Source organism: Thalassophryne amazonica, chromosome 17, assembly GCF_902500255.1.
Source record: "Thalassophryne amazonica chromosome 17, fThaAma1.1, whole genome shotgun sequence".
NCBI lineage: Eukaryota > Metazoa > Chordata > Actinopteri > Batrachoidiformes > Batrachoididae > Thalassophryne > Thalassophryne amazonica.
This window is the reverse complement of record NC_047119.1, coordinates 2242207-2268342: the sequence shown is the minus strand read 5'-3', so window position 1 is coordinate 2268342 and position 26136 is coordinate 2242207. Positions and strand designations below refer to the sequence as shown.

The 26136-nt window shown below is 44.1% G+C and overlaps 1 protein-coding gene across 1 annotated transcript in view; it reads right to left on the bottom strand.

Annotated features, from left to right (window-relative positions):
- Window positions 1–23642, bottom strand: part of ttc28 (tetratricopeptide repeat domain 28) — a 284301-nt gene extending 260659 nt beyond the window's left edge. The window contains exon 1 of the mRNA XM_034192530.1: window positions 23492–23642. Coding sequence (XP_034048421.1) covers window positions 23492–23521 — 30 coding nt within the window. The 5' untranslated portion in view covers window positions 23522–23642. The remainder of the gene's footprint in view (window positions 1–23491) is intronic.
- Window positions 23643–26136: the final 2494 nt, after the last annotated feature.

Below are 26136 nucleotides of genomic sequence, written 5' to 3'. Positions count from 1 at the left end.
TGAAATCAGGCTGATTTCCTCATGTTTATGACTTCATTTTTCTGTGCATAGTAAGTCCCTTCGGCTGCTCCCTTGTTTGCACTCCGGGTCGCCACAGCAAATCCAAGGTGGATCTGCATGTTGAATTGGCACAGGTTCTACGCCGGATGCCCTTCCTGACGCAACTCCACATTACATGGAGAAATGTGGCAGGGGTGGGATTTGAACCCAGAACCTTCTGCACTGAAACCAAGCGCATTAACCACTTGGTCACCACCAAAAATAAAACAAAATACATTAATATTTTCAAAATTCTTTATTTATTTAGAATAGTCTGCTCATTTGACATTTTATTTACTAGAGTTATGATCTTTAACAACAGACTGGAACTCAGAGGCACATGTGCACGCCACAGCTTGTGCTGTTACTTAACTTTTAAATTACAAAAAAAAATAAAAAATAAAAAATCAAGATTGACAGATCTGCATTGGACATCATATTGGATGTTATGTGATGTAGTTTGAACACATGAAATCATCAGATGGACATGCATGGAGAAGCAAACAGTGGATTTATGCAGGAAGCAATCAGCCTGTGGTGTGTCCCATTAGGATTTTTAAATTCCAACAAATAAGCAAGATTGACAAATTAATGTCCAATGGAAAACATACTGAATGTTATTTGACTCAGATGAGCACCGGTTGCTGACCTATAGGATTAGAAACACGTCAATAAAAACAGGAGCACATTGCTTTTTTTTTTAAACAGCTCTTTAATTTGGGATATTTGTGTACTGACATGGTGTAATTTAGTACTTTTGTGTTTAGTACACTGATTTACACACACACAAATGATTACAAAGAATAAATTAAAAGAACAAAGTAAATAAAAAAAAAAGACTTGCTGTGGGTTTGCTGTTGAAATGACCTCTGCAAAACCCAGGAACACACAGGCTCCCCAGCCTGACCTGGGGGAGGGGAGGGGGGTGAATGTGGGTGAAACGTGTTCGTATTCCGGGCAGACTCTTACCCAGGACCACACTAAAACCACTAACTCATTTTCTTGATACAACACTGCAGTCATTGGCAAAGAGGACACCAAACCGCTGTGTGCATCTTTCTTTTTTGCACGCTGTTTCAAATTCCTCAGGCACGAAGAGAAACAAAAATCAGGCAGATAGAGTCTCAGTAATCAGAAAGTTGTGTTCTCTGCAATCTGTTTTTTTCTTCTCAACATTAACACTCAAACACTGCTGAGACCAGCGGCCTCATGTCCAAAGGCTGCGTTCGCACAAAAACCTGGTGTACGTCCATCTCCACGCCAACGTTCAGACGTATCAAAAGTGGAATGAGCGTAGAAACGTGCGGTGTGTATTGCACCATCTCCGACACATGGATGTGATGCTGGGGACAGTTAATAGTGTGAAAACATGAAGTCATTGTTGTGTGGGCCGCCAGAAGAGGAGGTACTGCTGGCCCACCACCAGAGGGCGCCCTGCCTGAAGTGCGGGCTTCAGGCACGAGAGGGCGCTGCCGCCATGGACACAGCCGGGGGTGACAGCTGTCGCTCATTACCTCTTGACAGCTGTCACCCATCTACTCAACATCATCTCACTCCATAAAGACCAGACGTCATCTCCACCTCGTTGCCGAGATATCATACTTCATTGGAGGTAATACTCTCAGCCTTTTTTTGAGATTTATAAATCTGTGATTGTGAGTGTTTGCAGGAGAACCGGTCGTTTTGGTGGAGGCTGTGCATGACGGCGCTCCTTTTCCTCTGAGACCACTGCAACGTGTTGAGTGAGAGGTGGAGGTGGCATTCCCACTGTTGTTGTTACTGGGTGTACACACACCCACACTTGACTGTCTTTGTTCTTCGCCAGCAGTACCAGATCCGACAGTCGGGGACGGTGATCACCTGGGAATTCGGGACTTGGCGGCTCCAGTATTCACCAGGTTCTGGGGTGGCGGAAATCGTGTGGTTCCGGCTCTTCTCAGGACAGACGTCTTCTATCCTCGAGCCTGCCCACACGTCACCTCTGTGTATTGACTGTTATGATATTCTGTGATTGTCTGTATGTTCGTTGTGCACATTCACAACATTAAATTGTTATATTTTGGCTCATCTATTGACCGTTCATTTGCGCCCCCTGTTGTGGGTCCGTGTCACTACACTTTCCCAACAGTCATCAAATCAATCAACATTTATTTATAAAGCGCTTTACAGCACCGACTGGTGTCCAAAGTGCTTAACATTAAAAACACAAATTTACAAAAATAAAACACATATAAAATAAAATTTTAAAACAACACATAAAAAAGAACATAAAAATAACAGAACATGTCACCTCCCCACTAAGTGTTAAAAGCCAGTTTAAATAAATAAGTCTTTAACTTAGATTTAAAAAGTGCTAGGTCAGGAATAGTACGTAACTCAAGAGGTACCTCATTCCACAATCTGGGGCCAGCTACCACGAAAGCATGATCACCCCAGTGTTTATATCTTGACCTTGGAACATCTAAGTAAAGCTGGCCAGACACCCTTAATGTCCTACTGTAGGTGCGCAAAGTTAAAATTTCAGACAAGTAGGGAGGTGCAAGGCCATAAATAGCTTTAAAAACAAACGTTAAAATTTTAAATCAATTCTAAAACGAACTGGAAGCCAGTGGAGTGAGTACAGGACGGGCGTAATATGCTCACATCTAAAAGTGTTTGTCAAAAGACGAGCAGCAGCATTCTGCACCAACTGGAGACGTGCAAGAGACGACTGATTAATGCCCGAATAAAGTGCATTACAATAATCAAGTCTGGAGCTGATGAAAGCATGAATGGCGTCTCAAGATCACGTCTACTGAGAAAGTGCTTTATTTTAGCCAAAAGGCGAAGGTGGAAAAAACTAGCTTTGACAACAGAATTTATCTGTTGATCAACCCTCAAACAGCTGTCAAATATCACTCCCAAATTCTTGACAGCTGGTTTTACATAGTTAGCCAAAGCACCAAAATTTGGTGTTACCACATTTAGTATGCCAGTGCGCTCAAACACCATGATCTCAGTTTTACCATCATTCAGGTAAAGGAAGTTTCAGGGACAGCCACTGCTTTACATCACGAATACAATTAAATAATGATGACAAAGCATCACTCCCATTAGTCCTCACAGGCAGATAGATTTGCAGATCATCTGCATAACAATGAAAGGACAAATTGTGCTGGGTTATAATTGACCCCAATGGCAGAATGTACAAAGAAAATAGAATCGGCCCAAGGACAGATCCCTGCGGCACTCCACAGCACAGAGGAGCAGTTGATGAGGAGAGGTCCCCAATCATGACAGAAAAGCTCCTTTCAGCCAAATATGATCTAAACCACTTAAGTGCAGTACCATGAATGCCAATAAAATGTTCCAACCGGGAAACAAGTACTGTGTGATCCACAGTATCAAAGGCTGCTGTGAGGTCCAACAGAACCAGCACAGCAGGATTACCTGCATCCACCGACAGAGTGATGTCATTATGAACTTTTAAAAGTGCTGACTCAGTGCTGTGTCACGATCTAAACCCAGACTGGAATTTTTCAAGGATGAGATTGTCTTCTAAAAATGATTGTAACTGTAAAAAGACAACCTTTTCTAAAACCTTAGATAGAAATGGCAGATGAGAGACAGGTCTAAAATTGGATAAAACTGATGAGTCCAGGTGAGGTTTTTTAAGAAGAGGTCGAACCACAGCAGGTTTAAAAGCAGCTGGAACAGTTGACGTGAAAAGTGACGTGCACAGCTGAGACACACTGACGAACAATTAACACACCCATGAGTTTGTAGTTATATGGGTGAGTATCAAAACACGTGCACTGTGATTAGTAAAATGGCACTAACAGTGGCTGTGTTAGCGTGTTAGATGACCTTACAAATACAACCCCTGGCAAAAATGATGGAATCACCGGCCTCGGAGGATGTTCATTCAGTTGTTTAATTTTGTAGAAAAAAAGCAGATCACAGACATGACACAAAACTAAAGTCATTTCAAATGGCAACTTTCTGGCTTTAAGAAACACTATAAGAAATCAGGAAAAAAAATTGTGGCAGTCAGTAACGGTTACTTTTTTAGACCAAGCAGAGGGAAAAAAATATGGACTCACTCAATTCTGAGGAAAAAATTATGGAATCACCCTGTAAATTTTCATTCCCAAAACTAACACTTGCATCAAATCAGATCTGCTCGTTAATCTGCATCTAAAAAGGAGTGATCACACCTTGGAGAGCTGTTACACCAAGTGGACTGACATGAATCATGGCTCCAACATGAGAGATGTCAATTGAAACAAAGGAGAGGATTATCAAACTCTTAAAAGAGGGTAAATCATCACATAATGTTGCAAAAGATGTTAGTTGTTCACAGTCAGCTGTGTCTAAACTCTGGACCAAATACAAACAACATGGGCAGGTTGTTAAAGGCAAACATACTGGCAGACCAAGGAAGACATCAAAGCGTCAAGACAGAAAACTTAAATCAATATGTCTCAAAAATCAAAACAAAACAAATGAGGAACAAATGGGAGGAAACTGGAGTCAACGTCTGTGACCGAACTGTAAGAAACTGCCTAAAGGAAATGGGATTTACATATAGAAAAGCTAAACGAAAGCCATCATTAACACCTAAACAGAAAAAAACAAGGTTACAATGGGCTAAGGAAAAGCAATCGTGGACTGTGGATGACTGGATGAAAGTCATATTCAGTGGTGAATCTTGAATCTGCATTGGGCAAGGTGATGATGCTGGAACTTTTGTTTGGTGCCGTTCCAATGAGATTTATAAAGATGACTGCCTGAAAAGAACATGTAAATTTCCACAGTCATTGATGATATTGGGCTGCATGTCAGGTAAAGGCACTGGGGAGATGGCTGTCATTACATCATCAATAAATGCACAAGTTTACGTTGATATTTTGGACACTTTTCTTATCCCATCAATTGAAAGGATGTTTGGGGATGATGAAATCATTTTTCAAGATGATAATGCATCTTGCCATAGAGCAAAAACTGTGAAAACATTCCTTGCAAAAAGACACATAGGGTCAATGTCATGGCCTGCAAATAGTCCGGATCTTAATCTTTGGTGGAAGTTGAAGAAAATGGTCCATGACAAGGCTCCAACCTGCAAAGCTGATCTGGCAACAGCAATCAGAGAAAGTTGGAGCCAGATTGATGAAGAGTACTGTTTGTCACTCATTAAGTCCATGCCTCAGAGACTGCAAGCTGTTAGAAAAGCCAGAGGTGGTGCAACAAAATACTAGTGATGTGTTGGAGCGTTCTTTTGTTTTTCATGATTCCATCATTTATTCCTCAGAATTGAGTGATTCCATATTTTTTTCTCTCTGCTTGGTCTAAAAAAGTAACCGTTACTGACTGCCACAATTTTTTTTCCTGATTTCTTATAGTGTTTCTTAAAGCCAGAAAGTTGCCATTTGAAATGACTTTAGTTTTGTGTCATGTCTGTGATCTGCTTTTTTTCTACAAAATTAAACAACTGAATGAACATCCTCCGAGGCCGGTGATTCCATCATTTTTGCCAGGGGTTGTAGTGCAATCTGACGTGAGCGTGTATTCAGCAAACGTGAGGATTTACTTACAAATGACGATAACTGACTCATAAACTGATTACGATTACAGAGGCCACTGTTACTGGAGTTGCGCTCAGAACTGCGGCCAGCCGAGAGCGCAACACGGCAAGGAGCCAGGGGTTGTCTGTGCCCACACAGGTGCTGACCATGCTGGACATCCTGGAAACACGGGCATCCAGCGGGAGCTGGCCAATCAGTCAGGAGTGTGAGAGTCAACCTTGAGCCGAGTCGTGTGTATTGAGCAGCCTTTAGTATGACCACTATAATGACAGCATGTATGTGTCCAGCATATTTACCTTGAGGACGGTCTGTGTCACCCTCATGGGCCCTGCCCACTCCAGTGACAGCTGTGCCACCCAGTATCACGGACACTCTTTTGTCAAAGGGGCTGAGTTCCTCCACACCTGCATCCCCCCCTGCTGTGTAATTCCTTCCATTTACCATGTACAGTATTTTGGTCCCATATGTTTTGCTCCATAGAGCGGCTCGCTTACCTTTTCATAAAAATGCATCCAAGATATGAGGAAGCTAAAGGTTTTATGTGTGGCCCAGAGTCACAGACTGAACCCCCCCCCCCCCCAAAAAAAAAAAATCACCCCACCCCCCTACCTTCACTGTGCATGTGTCATTTCAGAGCGTCAGCAGCGATTCATCGATTATCACTCAGTTTCCGCATCAAACTGACATTACAATGATTTAAGAGGTTTTACTTTGTCATCTGGTGGTTAATAATCACATTATTCCCTTTGATCACTTTGGATGAAGAGACTCAGACTCAGAGAGTCAGACCCAGATGTGCTGCTGTGGTGCTCTGATCGCTTCCCCCATCTTTTATGATGAAATAATGCTGAATCTAATCATTTCTGCTTAGATTGTTGTACAAAAGCTTCAGATATCTATCGCTGAGAAAGATGATGACTGGAGGCGGTTTGAAGCAGAAACGAGGTGATAATCAGTGAACCACTTCTGACGCTCTGATATGATGCTGCTGATGCTCTGATATGATGCTGGTGACGCTCTGATATGATGTCTGATATGATGCTGGTGACGCTCTGATATGATGTCTGATATGATGCTGCTGATGCTCTGATATGATGTCTGATATGATGCTGCTGGCGCGCTGATATGATGCTGGTGACGCTCTGATATGATGCTGCTGATGCTCTGATATGATGCTGCTGACGCACTGATATGATGCTGCTGACGCACTGATATGATGTCTGATATGATGTCTGATATGATGCTGCTGACACTCTGATATGATGCTGCTGACACTCTGATATGATGCTGCTGACGCGCTGATATGATGTCTGATATGATGCTGCTGACGCTCTGATATGATGCTGCTGACGCTCTGATATGATGCTGCTGACGCTCTGATATGATGCTGCTGACGCGCTGATATGATGTCTGATATGATGCTGCTGACACTCTGATATGATGCTGCTGACGCTCTGATATGATGCTGCTGACGCTCAGATATGATGCTGGTGACGCTCAGATATGATGCTGCTGATGCTCCAATATGATGCTGCTGATGCTCTGATATGAAGCTGCTGGCGCTCTGATATGATGCTGCTGACGCTCTGATATGATGTCTGATATGAAGCTGCTGGCGCTCTGATATGATGCTGCTGATGCTCTGATATGATGCTACAGACGGTCTAATATGATGTCTGATATGATGCTGCTGACGTTCTGGTATGATGTCTGATATGATGCTGCTGACACTCAGATATGATGCTGCTGACGCTCGGTATGATGTCCGATATAATGCTGCTGACGCTCTGATATGATGTCTGATATGATGCTGCTGACGCTCAGATATGATGTCTGATATGATGCTGCTGACGCTGAGATATGATGCTGCTGATGCTCTGATATGATGTCTGATACGATGTTGCTGACGATCTGATATGATGCTGCTGACGCTCTGGTATGATGTCTGATATAATGCTGCTGACTCTCTGGTATGATGTCTAATATGATGCTGCTGACGCTCTGATATGATGTCTAATATGATGCTGCTGACGCTCTGGTATGATGTCCGATATGATGCTGCTGACGCTCAGATATGATGCTGCTGACGCTCTGATATGATGTCTGATATGATGCTCGTGATGCTCAGATATGATGCTGCTGACGCTCTATGATGCTACAGACGGTCTAATATGATGTCTGATATGATGCTGCTGACGCTCTGGTATGATGTCTGATATGATGCTGCTGACGCTCTGATATGATGCTGCTGATGCTCTGATATGATGTCTGATATGATGCTGCTGACGCTCTGGTATGATGTCTGATATGATGCTGCTGACACTCTGATATGATGCTGCTGATGCTCTGATATGATGTCTGATATGATGCTGCTGACGCTCTGGTATGATGTCTGATATGATGCTGCTGACGCTCTGATATGATGCTGCTGACGCTCTGATATGATGCTACTGACGTTCTGGTATGATGTCTAATATGATGCTGCTGACGCTCTGATATGATGTCTGATATGATGCTGCTGACGCTCTGATATGATGTCTGATATGATGCTGCTGACACTCAGATATGATGCTGCTGACGCTCTGATATGATGCTACTGACGTTCTGGTATGATGTCTAATATGATGCTGTTGACGCTCTGGTATGATGTCCGATATGATGCTGCTGATGCTCTGATATGATGCTGCTGACGCTCTGGCATGATGTCTGATATGCACATGATCAGCTAACTGATCATCTGCAGAGGAATGGTCTATTTGAAGAGTTTCAGTCAGGTTTTAGAATTCATCATAGTACAGAAACAGCATTAGTGAAGGTTACAAATGATCTTCTTATGGCCTCAGACAGTGGACTCATCTCTGTGCTTGTTCTGTTAGACCTCAGTGCTGCTTTTGATACTGTTGACCATAAAATTTTATTACAGAGATTAGAGCATGCAATAGGTATTAAAGGCACTGCTCTGCGGTGGTTTGAATCATATTTATCTAATAGATTACAATTTGTTCATGTAAATGGGGAATCGTCTTCACAGACTAAGGTTAATTATGGAGTTCCACAAGGTTCTGTGCTAGGACCAATTTTATTCACTTTATACATGCTTCCCTTAGGCAGTATTATTAGACGGCATTGCTTAAATTTTCATTGTTACGCAGATGATACCCAGCTTTATCTATCCATGAAGCCAGAGGACACACACCAATTAGCTAAACTGCAGGATTGTCTTACAGACATAAAGACATGGATGACCTCTAATTTCCTGCTTTTAAACTCAGATAAAACTGAAGTTATTGTACTTGGCCCCACAAATCTTAGAAACATGGTGTCTAACCAGATCCTTACTCTGGATGGCATTACCCTGACCTCTAGTAATACTGTGAGAAATCTTGGAGTCATTTTTGCTCAGGATATGTCATTCAAAGCACATATTAAACAAATATGTAGGACTGCTTTTTTGCATTTACGCAATATCTCTAAAATTAGAAAGGTCTTGTCTCAGAGTGATGCTGAAAAACTAATTCATGCATTTATTTCCTCTAGGCTGGACTATTGTAATTCATTATTATCAGGTTGTCCTAAAAGTTCCCTGAAAAGCCTTCAGTTAATTCAAAATGCTGCAGCTAGAGTACTGACGGGGACTAGAAGGAGAGAGCATATCTCACCCATATTGGCCTCTCTTCATTGGCTTCCTGTTAATTCTAGAATAGAATTTAAAATTCTTCTTCTTACTTTTAAGGTTTTGAATAATCAGGTCCTATCTTATCTTAGGGACCTCATAGTACCATATCACCCCAATAGAGCGCTTCGCTCTCAGACTGCAGGCTTACTTGTAGTTCCTAGGGTTTGTAAGAGTAGAATGGGAGGCAGAGCCTTCAGCGTTCAGGCTCCTCTCCTGTGGAACCAGCTCCCAATTCAGATCAGGGAGACAGACACCCTCTCTACTTTTAAGATTAGGCTTAAAACTATAAGCTTTTTGCTAAAGCTTATAGTTAGGGCTGGATCAGGTGACCCTGAACCATCCCTTAGTTATGCTGCTATAGACTTAGACTGCTGGGGGGTTCCCATGATGCAATGAGTGTTTCTTTCTTTCTTTCTCTTTTTGCTCTGTATGCACCACTCTGCATTTAATCATTAGTGATTGATCTCTGCTCCCCTCCACAGCGTGTCTTTTTCCTGGTTCTCTCCCTCAGCCCCAACCAGTCCCAGCAGAAGACTGCCCCTCCCTGAGCCTGGTTCTGCTGGAGGTTTCTTCCTGTTAAAAGGGAGTTTTTCCTTCCCACTGTCGCCAAGTGCTTGCTCACAGGGGGTCGTTTTGACCGTTGGGGTTTTTACGTAATTATTGTATGGCCTTGCCTTACAATATAAAGCACCTTGGGGCAACTGTTTGTTATGATGTCTGATATGATGCTGCTGACGCTCTGATATGATGCTGCAGACGGTCTAATATGATATCTGATATGATGCTGCTGACGCTCTGATATGATGCTACTGACGTTCTGGTATGATGTCTGATATGATGCTGCTGACGCTCTGATATGAAGCTGCTGGCGCTCTGATATGATACTGCTGACGCTCTGATATGATGCTACTGACGTTCTGGTATGATGTCTCATATGATGCTGCTGACGCTCTAGTATGATGTCTGATATGATGCTGCTGACGCTCTGGTATGATGCTGCTGACGCTCTGATATGATGTCTGATATGATGCTGCAGACGTACTGATATGATGTCTGATATGATGCTGCTGACGCTCTGATATGAAGCTGCTGGCGCTCTGATATGATGCTGCTGACGCTCTGATATGATGCTACTGACGTTCTGGTATGATGTCTGATATGATGCTGCTGACGCTCTGATATGAAGCTGCTGGCGCTCTGATATGATGCTGCTGACGCTCTGATATGATGCTACTGACGTTCTGGTATGATGTCTCATATGATGCTGCTGACGCTCTAGTATGATGTCTGATATGATGCTGCTGACGCTCTGGTATGATGCTGCTGACGCTCTGATATGATGTCTGATATGATGCTGCAGACGCACTGATATGATGTCTGATATGATGCTGCTGACGCTCTGATATGATGCTGCTGACGCTCTGATATGATGCTACTGACGTTCTGGTATGATGTCTGATATGATGCTGCTGACGCTCTGATATGAAGCTGCTGGCGCTCTGATATGATGCTGCTGACGCTCTGGTATGATGCTGCTGACGCTCTGATATGATGTCTGATATGATGCTGCAGACGCACTGATATGATGTCTGATATGATGCTGCTGACGCTCTGATATGATGCTACTGATGTTCTGGTATGATGTCTGATATGATGCTGCTGATGCTCTGGTATGATGTCCGATATGATGCTGCTGACGCTCTGATATGATGTCTGATATGATGCTGCTGACACTCAGATATGATGCTGCTGACGCTCTGATATGATGCTACTGACGATCTGGTATGATGTCTGATATGATGCTGCTGACGCTCTGGTATGATGTCTGATATGATGCTGCTGACGCTCTGGTATGATGTCCGATATGATGCTGCTGATGCTCTGATATGATGCTGCTGACGCTCTGATATGATGTCTGATATGATGCTACTGACGTTCTGGTATGATGTCTGATATGATGCTGCTGATGCTCTGATATGATGCTGCTGACGCTCTGGTATGATGTCCGATATGATGCTGCTGACGCTCTGATATGATGTCTGATATGATGCTGCTGACGCTCAGATATGATGCTGCTGACGCTCAGATATGATGTGTGATATGATGCTGCTGACGCTCTGATATGATGTCTGATATGATGCTGATGGCGCTCTGGTATGATGTCCGATATGATGCTGCTGACGCTCTGGTATGATGTCCGATATGATGCTGCTGCTGCTCTGATATGATGCTGGTGACCATCTGATATGATGCTGGTGACGCTCTGATATGATGCTGGTGACGCTCTGATATGATGCTGCTGATGCTCTGATATGATGCTGCTGATGCGCTGATATGATGTCTGATATGATGCTGCTGACGCTCTGATATGATGCTGCAGACGGTCTAATATGATGTCTGATATGATGCTGCTGATGCTCTGATATGATGTCTGATATGATGCTGCAGACGCTCTGATATGATGTCTGATATGATGCTGCTGATGCTCTGATATGATGCTGCTGACACTCTGATATGAAGCTGCTGGCGCTCTGATATGATGCTGCTGATGCTCTGATATGATGCTACTGACGTTCTGGTATGATGTCTGATATGATGCTGCTGACGCTCTGATAAGCTGCTGGCGCTCTGATATGATGCTGCTGACGCTCTGATATGATGCTACTGACGTTCTGGTATGATGTCTGATATGATGCTGCTGACACTCTGATATGATGCTGCTGACGCTCTGGTATGATGTCTGATATGATGCTGCTGACGCTCAGATATGATGCTGCTGACGCTCTGATATGATGTCCGATATGATGCTGCTGACGCTCTGGTATGATGTCCGATATGATGCTGCTGACGCTCAGATATGATGCTGCTGACGCTCTGATATGATGTTGCTGACGCTCAGATATGATGTTGCTGACGCTCTGATATGATGTTGCTGACGCTCAGATGTTGTGGTGCTCTAATATGATGCTGCTAACACTCTGGTATGATGTCTGATATGATGCTGCTGACACTCTGGTATGATGTCTGATATAATGCTGCTGACGCTCAGATATGATGCTGCAGATGGTCTAATATGATGTCTGAGATGATGCTGCTGACGCTCTGATATGATGCTGCAGACGCTCTGATATGATGCTGCAGACGCTCTGATATGATGCTGCAGACGCTCTGATATGATGTCTGATATGATGCTGCTGATGCTCTGATATGATGCTGCTGACGCTCTGATATGAAACTGCTGGCGCTCTGATATGATGCTACTGACGTTCTGGTATGATGTCTGATATGATGCTGCTGATGCTCTGATATGATGCTGGTGACGCTCTGATATGATGCTGGTGACGCTCTGATATGATGCTGGTGACGCTCTGATATGATGCTGCTGATGCTCTGATATGATGCTGCTGATGCGCTGATATGATGTCTGATATGATGCTGCTGACGCTCTGATATGATGCTGCAGACGGTCTAATATGATGTCTGATATGATGCTGCTGATGCTCTGATATGATGTCTGATATGATGCTGCAGACGCTCTGATATGATGTCTGATATGATGCTGCTGATGCTCTGATATGATGCTGCTGACACTCTGATATGAAGCTGCTGGCGCTCTGATATGATGCTGCTGATGCTCTGATATGATGCTACTGACGTTCTGGTATGATGTCTGATATGATGCTGCTGACGCTCTGATAAGCTGCTGGCGCTCTGATATGATGCTGCTGACGCTCTGATATGATGCTACTGACGTTCTGGTATGATGTCTGATATGATGCTGCTGACACTCTGATATGATGCTGCTGACGCTCTGGTATGATGTCTGATATGATGCTGCTGACGCTCAGATATGATGCTGCTGACGCTCTGATATGATGTCCGATATGATGCTGCTGACGCTCTGGTATGATGTCCGATATGATGCTGCTGACGCTCAGATATGATGCTGCTGACGCTCTGATATGATGTTGCTGACGCTCAGATATGATGTTGCTGACGCTCTGATATGATGTTGCTGACGCTCAGATGTTGTGGTGCTCTGATATGATGCTGCTAACACTCTGGTATGATGTCTGATATGATGCTGCTGACACTCTGGTATGATGTCTGATATAATGCTGCTGACGCTCAGATATGATGCTGCAGATGGTCTAATATGATGTCTGAGATGATGCTGCTGACGCTCTGATATGATGCTGCTGACGCTCTGATATGATGCTGCTGATGCTCTGATATGATGCTGCTGACGCTCTGATATGAAACTGCTGGCGCTCTGATATGATGCTACTGACGTTCTGGTATGATGTCTGATATGATGCTGCTGACACTCTGATATGATGCTGCTGACGCTCTGATATGATGCTGCAGACGCTCTGATATGATGTCTGATATGATGCTGCTGATGCTCTGATATGATGCTGCTGACGCTCTGATATGATGTCTGATATGATGCTGCTGACGCTCTGATAAGCTGCTGGCGCTCTGATATGAAACTGCTGGCGCTCTGATATGATGCTGCTGACGCTCTGGTATGATGTCTGATATGATGCTGCTGATGCTCAGATATGATGCTGCTGACGCTCAGATATGATGCTGCTGACGCTCAGATATGATGCTGCTGACGCTCTGGTATGATGTCCGATATGATGCTGCTGACGCTCAGATATGATGTCCGATATGATGCTGCTGACGCTCAGATATGATGCTGCTGACGCTCAGATATGATGCTGCTGACGCTCTGATATGATGTTGCTGACGCTCTGATATGATGTCCGATATGATGCTGCTGACGCTCTGATATGATGTTGCTGACGCTCTGATATGATGTCCGATATGATGCTGCTGACGCTCTGATATGATGCTGCTGACGCTCAGATATGATGTTGCTGACGCTCTGATATGATGTCCGATATGATGCTGCTGACGCTCAGATATGATGCTGCTGACGCTCTGATATGATGTCCGATATGATGCTGCTGACGCTCAGATATGATGCTGCTGACGCTCAGATATGATGCTGCTGACGCTCTGATATGATGCTGCTGACGCTCAGATATGATGCTGCTGACGCTCTGATATGATGCTGCTGACGCTCAGATATGATGCTGCTGACGCTCAGATATGATGCTGCTGATGCTCTGATATGATGTTGCTGACGCTCAGATGTTGCTGATGCTCTGATATGATGCTGCTGACACTCTGGTATGATGTCTGATATGATGCTGCTGACACTCTGGTATGATGTCTGATATGATGCTGCTGACACTCTGGTATGATGTCTGATATGATGCTGCTGACGCTCAGATATGATGCTGCTGATGCTCTGATATGATGCTGCTGATGCTCTGATATGATGCTGCTGATGCTCTAAAATAATGCTGCTGATGCTCTAAAATAATGCTGCTGACGCTCTGGTATGATGTCTGATATGATGCTGCTGACACTCTGGTATGATGTCTGATATGATACTGCTGATGCTCTAAAATAATGCTGCTGATGCTCTAAAATAATGCTGCTGACGCTCTGGTATGATGTCTGATATGATGCTGCTGACACTCTGGTATGATGTCTGATATGATGCTGCTGACGCTCAGATATGATGCTGCTGATGCTCTGATATGATGCTGCTGATGCTCTGATATGATGCTGCTGATGCTCTAAAATAATGCTGCTGATGCTCTAAAATAATGCTGCTGACGCTCTGGTATGATGTCTGATATGATGCTGCTGACACTCTGGTATGATGTCTGATATGATGCTGCTGATGCTCTAAAATAATGCTGCTGATGCTCTGATATGATGCTGCCGACACTCTGGTATGATGTCTGATATGATGCTGCTGACACTCTGGTATGATGTCTGATATGATGCTGCTGACGCTCAGATATGATGCTGCTGATGCTCTGATATGATGCTGCTGATGCTCTGATATGATGCTGCTGATGCTCTAAAATAATGCTGCTGATGCTCTAAAATAATGCTGCTGACGCTCTGGTATGACGTATGCGCAGTGAAGGCAGGGGGACCTATTTGGGGGGGCTGTTCGGTCGGTGACACCGGCTGTGAAGGCACAGTCCGACTGCACAGGCACGCTTTACGCATTGTGCCTGGCCACGAACCGGATTTTCACTTTTTATCTCTTTGTTTTTCTGAGGACTGCAGCCTAAAGGGACAGTGGACGTCCTCTGCGTGGAGAACGTGGACGAGGTGATCCAGATTTATTGTTTTCTTTTCATTGTCTCTGAAGACGTCAGTGGAAGTTGACAGACGCACCTCAGTGGACATCATTCTGTACGTCTGTGAGTGGTTGTTCACGCTTTTCTTCTGGGTTTTTTCCCCATTATTATTATTTATTTATTTATCACTGAGTGGTTTTCTGCATGAAGTCGAGGAGTTTTCACAGCCTCTTTCACATCATAACACTGTAAAAGCCCACATCCATCCTGAGCACTGTATAGTGCCATGGCGGTGGTGCTGAACATCTATGAGAGTGCCAGTGCCACGTAGTATTCACACGCAAATCCTTCAAAATCCTGCAAAGGCCGCGCAAGTGCCGCTTGACTTTCGCGTGTGCACTGCACTCCATGTCAGTGGCTCTCACGCAGTTTCCTCAAGCCTAAGAATGAACTGAAGAGAACGTAGAGTCACAGTTTGAATCCCTAATGTTGAATGGAACACTGTGACGTCATCACTCTGCTGAGGATGATGTACTGAGAACATTCCAACAACTCACAGTCCTCCAGCAGCAGCAGTTTTTTGACCTTCCCTCACGTAAATCATAGCTTGTGAATTTTCATGATGTTATAAAACATGTATGTAACGTGGAGTTGCATCAGGAAGGGCATACAGTGTAAAACTTGTGCCAAATCAACATGCAGACCCGTTTTGGATGTGCTGTGGCGACCCCAAGTAAACACCAGGAGCAGCTGAAGGGTCTTACTGTAAAACATCTGTTCAGGTGAGACAAATGTTCAGCTGAGTGGATCAGCAGGCTGCTGTTTGCTGGATAAACTTGTAATCCTGTGTGTCACGTGTACTCAACTCAGACGTAAAGCCTAAAGCTGATTACTGAGCGAGCAGAGAGGCCAGCTGACTCTGGACACTTTTCAGTCACACTGTTAATGTACAGTTCTTCAAACAGACGACCGCGTGCACCAAGAGGTTATCGGTTTGAATGATTTCTCTTTAAATGACCAGATTTGTGAGTATTCACATTGGAGTTAAAGAGAAAGTTCCACAAGAAGATCCAGAGTCACCTGTTGTCACAGGGATCTCAGTGTTCTTGACATTTAAAAATACAAGCTACAAACTAAGACATGTTTATTACAGGGGGAGGGGGAGGTGATGATCTAGTGGTTAAGGTGTTGGACTTGAGTCCAGAAGATCATGGGTTCAAATCCCCACCTGACTGGAAAATCACTAAGGGCCATTGGGCAAGACCTTTAATCCCCTATTGCTCCCGGTGTGTAGTGAGCGCCTTGTATGGCAGCACCCTGACATTGGGGTGAATGTGAGGCATAATTGTAAAGCACTTTGAGCGTCTGATACAGATGGAAAAGCACTATATAAATGCAGTCCATTTACCATTTATTATTAGCAGAAGGGGAACACAGCAATGATTCTTAAAGCATGGGCTGTGGCCCCCTAATTGGCTGTCAATGACCTTGAAAGATTTAAAAAATAATAAATAAATAAAGCCTTTCATTTTTACTTGAGACCAAAAAATATGGCCATCAGGTATTGTGAAGAACTTGCATTCGTCCATCTGTCCAACATGACGGGATCTGGTCCCAAACCGCTGTGTTTCTGTGTAAATCTAACATGTTTCTCATATATTATGTAAAAGTGAGCAAGAAACAAAGACTTCTAAAACTGAAAACACTGTTTCTGTAACCTGATAACACCTCTGGAGAGATTTACAAGACATCAAGATGTCTTGTGCAAAAATATTTATGATTTTCTTAAACATGTAGTCCATAGTACCATATTTTACAAACTAAGTCACACCAGAACATTAATGTCCAAAAAAATGCATTTGTCACGAAGATGGAACAAAACATATATATGTCGCACTGGTCTTTATAAAATAAACACTGTATTAGCTAGCAGAAGCTAACGGGCGACTTAATGTTATCCGGTTGTTAAGTGTGATGTAACGCATCATGTGATTTTCAACTTCTGGCTCCAAACAAAAAAGGTGCTCTGTCATTAACACTGAGAACTGCAATGAGATGCTCTGATCAGGCTAATAAATAATTTTTTATTAGCAAACAGACATGTATATTTTATCTGTGCATAATAAAATATGTAAAGTAAAAGAAAAAAAAAATTATATTAAGTGTTCTGACCATAGAACCAGACGAATGCGGTTAACAGAGGTGGAGGCGGAGAAGGGAGGGATGGAGGTTTGTGCACAATGTAAACACAAACTAAACTTAAACTGTAAATCCTTAAAATGATCAAACAGATGTAACTTTAATTGTAAACTTGGAGGTCTTTGGACCCGGAAACAGATTTATCACGTGATGCGTTACGTCAGCACTTAACAACCAGATAGTACTGCTTCTTGTGGCCGATGAAAAGCTGATCAAAAGTGCAGCAAATTCTTGATTTATAACACAGACAGACCATTAGAAGGCAGAAGCCAATACACACACACACACACACACACACACACACACACACACACACACACACACACACACACACACACACACACACACACACACACACACACACACACACACACACACACACACACACACACACACACACAAACTTAGTAAACTGCTTCTTGTGGCCACTGAACAGATGAAAATGTCTGAATAATTTATACTTTATTAATCACCTTGGGCAATGTGAGTGTCTGCATTTATCCAGTAGACAGTGTGATCGTGTGAGGAGCCGTGTGCAGCCAGTGACCAGCGCCTGTGGCCCAAGTCCAGGTCTTCACACACCACCCTGGTCACTGGCTGTGCAAAGAGCACAAACATAATAATAAATATGTCTTTTTTATAGTAGGAGGAAACCAGACAGACACAGAGAGAACATGGGTGGATTTGAACCCCAGACCTTCTGGTTGTGAGGCAAGAGTGTTAATAATATACCACCGTGACACACTTGTTCACCTTGTTCAGTGTAATTAAACATTAAAAAACCCTATTTTGTAAAAACATCCCAGCCTTACCTAAGCTTAGCCTGGATGTATCCATACGTCTCCTGATGTCATGAATCGAGTCATGTGGGTTTGTTGGTGGATCTGGAAGCCTACAAAGACCTTTGTTGTAGGTTAGCATAGAGAAATACAGTAGTGTTCAGAATAATAGTAGTGCTATGTGACTAAAAAGATTAATCCAGGTTTTGAGTATATTTCTTATTGTTACATGGGAAACAAGGTACCAGTAGATTCAGTAGATTCTCACAAATCCAACAAGACCAAGCATTCATGATATGCACACTCTTAAGGCTATGAAATTGGGCTATTAGTAAAAAAAAGTAGAAAAGGGGGTGTTCACAATAATAGTAGTGTGGCATTCAGTCAGTGAGTTTGTCAGTTTTGTGGAACAAACAGGTGTGAATCAGGTGTCCCCTATTTAAGGATGAAGCCAGCACCTGTTGAACATGCTTTTCTCTTTGAAAGCCTGAGGAAAATGGGACGTTCAAGACATTGTTCAGAAGAACAGCGTAGTTTGATTAAAAAGTTGATTGGAGAGGGGAAAACTTATACGCAGGTGCAAAAAATTATAGGCTGTTCATCTACAATGATCTCCAATGCTTTAAAATGGACAAAAAAAAAACAGAGACGCATGGAAGAAAATGGAAAACAACCATCAAAATGGATAGAAGAATAACTAGAATGGCAAAGGCTCACCCATTGATCAGCTCCAGAATGATCAAAGACAGTCTGGAGTTACCTGTAAGTGCTGTGACAGTTAGAAGACGCCTGTGTGAAGCTAATTTATTTACAAGAATCCCCCACAAAGTCCCTCTGTTAAATAAAAGACGTGCAGAAGAGGTTACAATTTGCAAAAGAACACATCAACTGGCCTAAAGAGAAATGGAGGAATATTTTGTGGACTGATGAGAGTAAAATTGTTCTTTTTGGGTCCAAGGGCTGCAGACAGTTTGTGAGACGACCCCTAAACTCTGAATTCAAGCCACAGTTCACAGTGAAGACAGTGAAGCATGGTGGTGCAAGCATCATGATATGGGCATGTTTCTCCTACTATGGTGTTGGGCCTATATATCACATACCAGGTATCATAGATCAGTTTGGATATGTCAAAATACTTGAAGAGGTCATGTTGCCTTATGCTGAAGAGGACATGCCCTTGAAATGGGTGTTTCAACAAGACAATGACCCCAAGCACACTAGTAAACCAGCAAAATCTTGGTTCCAAACCAACAAAATTAATGCCTCGCAGATGTGAAGAAATCATGAAAAACTGTGGTTATACAACTAAATACTAGTTTAGTGATTCACAGGATTGATAAAATCCTGTCACTCCCGGTCGCTCCAACGCCCTCTCGTGCTTGAAGCCCGCACTTCAAGCAGGGCGCCATCTTGTGGTGGTGGGCCAGCAGTACCTCCTCTTCAGCGGCCCACACAACACTTTTTCATCTGAATCAGAAGCTCAAAGAGCTTTACAATGATACCGCACATTCACCCCCACACTCACACACTGATGTCAGGGTGCTGCCATGCAAGGCGCTCACTGAACACCGGGACCAACTCTGGGATCAAGACTCTTGTCCAAGGGCCCTTAGGGTTCCGTTGAACGTGACAGCGGCAGTTCTGCAGCTTAAAATGACCCGGATCGGCAGAGGGGACGCAAAAACACCTTTATGTGTAACCGCTTCCTCCTGTGGAGTTTGTGTGCTACAGATGTTGCTACATTTTTACCAGTGATGCCAGTAACGTGTTACTCTAATCTGACTGCTTTTTTCAGTAACGAGTAATCTAACGCGTTAATCAAATCAGAAATCCAATTAAAGTTACTTCTCCAAGTCACTGTGTGTTAATGTTATTTTTGCATTGTGGGTCGATTGCAGCACTAAACGTGTCCCGTGGGCAGGAGGTCGGGGTTTGACTGAACTGCCCGCTTTCAGCGAGCTGAGAACTTTTCATCCGCATGTTTTTGCAGCAGCTCCAAGTTGAAAAATCATCTCTCAAAGCGCGCTGACGACAGCGCACCTGCACTGAGCTTTACAAAGACATTTTTATGCTTTTTCCCCCTTGATTTAAAACTCTGAGCTGCTCTGTGTGTGTCCTCGTTAAAACCAGCTGATCTGTGACGTGTTAACAACTAACACTTTTTTTAATCACTCAAATGTGCCTAAACACTCGTTCTGAGGACAACATGGCATAAAAACGCGATAAAACTTTCTTACCTGCCAATCTGGTCATGTTTTCTGCATAAATAAAAAATATTTCCATTCTTCCTGCTCAAACACCAAAGCAGCGGCAAATCCAGCAGAAAGGGGGCATGGGGCAGGCAGAGATGTGCCCCCCCCAACACCCCTAGATTAAAGGTCCACTTTTGAAGCCTTTTTTTACTACTACTACTACTACTCATAATAGCAATAATAATAATGATAATAATAATAATTTCAACAACTAAAATGTTTAGAGAGAATTTAATAATTACATTTATAAACAATGTAGGTTAGAAATTGCAAGTTTTACTGTTACAGTGCTGTCAACAGTTAAACATGAGGTCAAGAAAGAAGTCTTTATTTTATCATTTATGAAACAAATATTTACGTTCACTGAAGTCAAGAAAGGGCGACTATAAAGTGAGTACTGGCAAAAAAACAGGTTATCATTTTCATGTTGAGGTGGCAGGGGGGCAGTGGTGTCGGCAGCTGCTGAAAGTAGCTAACTAATAACGTAACTAGTCATCTAACTTAGTTACTTTTGAAACTGAGTAATCAGTAAAGTAACTAAGTTATTTTTTCAAGGAGTAATCAGTAATTGGGTTACATTGTCAAAGTAACTGTGGCAACACTGATTTTCACAGCAATCTGCTGCTTTTTTGACATACATGCAGGTTCCTGAATGGTTTGACGTCATATTTCCTCACTGTGCACACTCCGAGAGAGAGGGGGGGGAAGAGAGACAGAGAGGGAGGGAGGGAGGGACAGAGAGAGAGAGAGAGAGAGACAGAGAGGACAAAACAATCAGCAGAAACATGACATCAGTGGATAATTAAGACCTTCCACTGGACTTTTTATGGCTGGAAAACAACTGAGCCATGAAAAATAAAAACAGATTTTTGTAAAAACCATTGCAGGGACTGAAAAAAGTCACATGACTGTTGTCCTCTTCAGAAAACAAACTCACTTTCTTGTCTTGTTTATACTGGTGTCGCCGACCAAACGTCACCCCCCCTAAAAATCGGTCTGCCCTGCCTTTACTGCATATGCGTCATTTTGGAGCTCAGCAGCATCATTTCTGAGCATCACCTTGTTTCTGCTTCAAACTGCCTCCAGTCATCATCTAACACAGTGACAGATATCTGAAGCTTTAGTACAACAATCATTTCCACATAAATTCAGCATTATTTCATCATAAAGGACAGAGGAAGCAATCAGAGGCTGCATCATTTCAAAACGTCAGTAGTGACTCGCTGATTATCGCCTAGTTTCTGCTTAAAACCGGCTAGTTTTCTGCTTCAAACTGACTTTAGAATGATTTAAGAGGTTTTACTTTGTCATCTGATGGTTAATAATCACATTAATCCATTGATCACTTTGGGTGAAGAGAGTCAGACTCAGAGAGTCAGACTCAGACGAGCTGCTGTGCTCCCAAATGACACATGCACAGTGGAGGCAGGGTGGACTAATTTTTAGGGGGGGACCGTTCGTTCTGCGATACTGCAGCTCCACACTGAGCTCTGTGAGTCAAACTCTGGATTATACAATTCATGGATAAAAGGACAAAACTGTGGTGAGTCAACAATGAACCTAATGTTCCTACTTATATAGTAAAATGTTCCACAGGAGGTGTTTTCATGCAGGCGGTCAGGCACACGGTAACGGGGGAAACGCACAGGCACACACAGATAAGCCAAACTAAATGTGCACTGTATAGAAATGTGGAAAAAGGATTCATTTAATATTTAGCTTGTTTTGTCGTCCATGGTGACAGGTTTTTAGTTAGTTTGTGCACAATTTCAAAATCATAACTGCACAAGGACAGCTGAACGGTGGGGTTTTAGTGACGGTCTGGTTTGGCTGGGGTTTGAAACCTATGATCGCAAATCCAATGTTTAACCACGAGACCATCACCTTCACGGTGCGTTACTGCTATCTTCTGCTCCGGAATGTGAATCACTGGACCTCATTCAATAAACAGGAGCATCCTGTCTCGCAAGTAGGCAGTGCCATCTGGTGGCCATAGATAGTAATGTAACACTTTTTCTCACGAACGCAGACACATAGTTATACTCAAGGCCGTCCGTGCTGGGCTGCACTGCCTTAACCTCAACCATCCTTGCTGCTTTTGAGAGGGGGCACTCGTCAAGCATGTACGCTCTCTTCTCTCTGTCTCTCCCGCATCCGTCTGCCACGCTTTGCCCGCGTGTGTCGGGGTCATGGCTGGTGACTTTTGGCCAGCCAGCTCCTGCAGTGTCTGGCTCTCTACACTCGCACAGCCCTGAAAACACTTTGAGCCCCCAGATCAGGTCAGATGAGACGACCTGCTGAATTTAAGCATATTACTAACTGGAAGAAAAGAAACTAACCAGGATTCTGGTGAGGTCCAGCGCCGAGTCCTCGTCCAACAGGTGGGTTCAAGAAATATGCTCTATGCAAGACTACTGTGTGTTCTTGAGAAAATGACTTTGTAGTTAGTTATGCCTGTTAGAAAAGTATTTTAACAGCTGTTTTGAATACTCAGAAGGGTGGGGGGGGCAGGCTGCTGCAGTGACGTCATCACGCCGCTGCTGAGATGAGATTTTCAGACGTCAGATGTGTGGAGCAGCATGTGTGCTCTTTTATCGTTTAGAACAAACAACAAAACAGATGTTGCTGTACAGAAAAAAAGACAAAACCACCACACGCCTTAGCTGGTCCCCGGACCACCAGTTTGACACCCCAAAATGTCACTCGTTTGGACAGACTTGTGCAAACCGGTGTATTTTTTGCTTTTAGTCTTTGAGTCACGGTGACTAAGTAAATCATCTTAAGGCTGCTTTTCCAGCCGTCCTACCTTTTCCTTCCTCGTTCTTTGCTTCTCCATTTCTGCGCTTCACTAAATCCAAACTTTCATCCTCCAGCAGCAGCAAAAGTTCCAGACGCCATAAAGAAAAAACGGCTCCTCGCTGCCGTCACGTACTGAAGACGCCCTCTGGACCGGAGCGTGTCTGCGCCACGGTGTGTCCAGATCATCCGAGCGGAATCCGGTGGGAGGCGGATCCGGATCCGCGGCTGCAGCCTCCAGCCGGGCTTCGGTTACCGACGGTGACGTCACACAGGAGTTGAGTTACTAACAGATATTCATGACAGGAGGCTTTGAACTGCAGGATCACAGTCTGACTGCAAAACAACAAACGCAGTTTGCGCATCTCTTAAAAAAATAGTGTGTGAGCTGGAACCCGGACAACAATAAAAAAAAAAAAACAGCCAAAAGATTCCATTAAAGCTACAGTTTGTAGGATTTGGTGTCATCTAGTGGTGAGTTTGCAGATCCTGCTCTGCTTAGCTTCTGAGATCTGACGGGATCAGGCTGACACAGAGCAGACTGACACAGAGCAGACTGACACGGAGCAGACTGACACGGAGCAGAATGACACAGAGCAGACTGACATGGAGCAGACTGACATGGAGCAGAATGAAAAAGAGCAGACTGACACGAAGCAGATTGACATGGAGCAGACTGACACAGAGCAGAATGACACAGAGCAGATTGACATGGAGCAGATTGACATGGAGCAGAATGAAAAAGAGCAGATTGACACGGAGCAGATTGACACGGAGCAGAATGACACAGAGCAGAATGACACAGAGCAGACTGACACGGAGCAGATTGACATGGAGCAGACTGACACAGAGCAGAATGACACAGAGCAGAATGACACAGAGCAGATTGACATGGAGCAGATTGACATGGAGCAGAATGAAAAAGAGCAGACTGACACAGAGCAGAATGACACAGAGCAGATTGACATGGAGCAGATTGACATGGAGCAGAATGAAAAAGAGCAGATTGACACGGAGCAGATTGACACGGAGCAGAATGACACAGAGCAGACTGACACGGAGCAGAATGACACAGAGCAGACTGACACGGAGCAGAATGACACAGAGCAGACTGACACGGAGCAGACTGACATGGAGCAGACTGACATGGAGCAGAATGAAAAAGAGCAGACTGACACGAAGCAGATTGACATGGAGCAGACTGACACAGAGCAGAATGACACAGAGCAGATTGACATGGAGCAGATTGACATGGAGCAGAATGAAAAAGAGCAGATTGACACGGAGCAGATTGACACGGAGCAGAATGACACAGAGCAGAATGACACAGAGCAGACTGACACGGAGCAGATTGACATGGAGCAGACTGACATGGAGCAGAATGAAAAAGGGGCAGACTGACACAGAGCAGATTGACATGGAGCAGACTGACATGGAGCAGAATGAAAAAGAGCAGACTGACACAGAGCAGACTGACATGGAGCAGAATGAAAAAGAGCAGACTGACACAGAGCAGACTGACACGGAGCAGAATGACACAGAGCAGACTGACATGGAGCAGACTGACACGGAGCAGACTGACACGGAGCAGAATGACACAGAGCAGACTGGCACGGAGCAGATTGACATGGAGCAGAATGAAAAAGAGCAGACTGAGAGCAGATTGACATGGAGCAGACTGACACAGAGCAGATTGACATGGAGCAGACTGACACGGAGCAGACTGACACGGAGCAGATTGACATGGAGCAGACTGACACGGAGCAGAATGAAAAAGAGCACACTGACACAGAGCAGACTGACATGGAGCAGATTGACATGGAGCAGACTTACATGGAGCAGAATGAAAAACAGCAGACTGACACGGAGCAGATTGACATGGAGCAGACTGACACAGAGCAGAATGACACAGAGCAGATTGACATGGAGCAGACTGACACGGAGCAGAATGAAAAAGAGCACACTGACACAGAGCAGATTGACACGGAGCAGACTGACATGGAGCAGAATGACACAGAGCAGACTGACACGGAGCAGATTGACATGGAGCAGACTGACATGGAGCAGAATGAAAAAGAGCAGACTGACACAGAGCAGACTGACATGGAGCAGACTGACACGGAGCAGAATGACACAGAGCAGACTGACATGGAGCAGAATGACACAGAGCAGACTGACACGGAGCAGATTGACATGGAGCAGACTGACACGGAGCAGAATGACACAGAGCAGACTGACACGGAGCAGAATGACACAGAGCAGACTGACACGGAGCAGATTGACATGGAGCAGATTGACACGGAGCAGAATGACACAGAGCAGACTGACATGGAGCAGAATGACACAGAGCAGACTGACACGGAGCAGATTGACATGGAGCAGACTGACATGGAGCAGAATGAAAAAGGGGCAGACTGACACAGAGCAGATTGACATGGAGCAGACTGACATGGAGCAGAATGAAAAAGAGCAGACTGACACAGAGCAGACTGACATGGAGCAGACTGACATGGAGCAGACTGACACAGAGCAGACTGACATGGAGCAGACTGACACGGAGCAGAATGACACAGAGCAGACTGACATGGAGCAGACTGACATGGAGCAGACTGACACGGAGCAGACTGACACGGAGCAGAATGACACAGAGCAGAC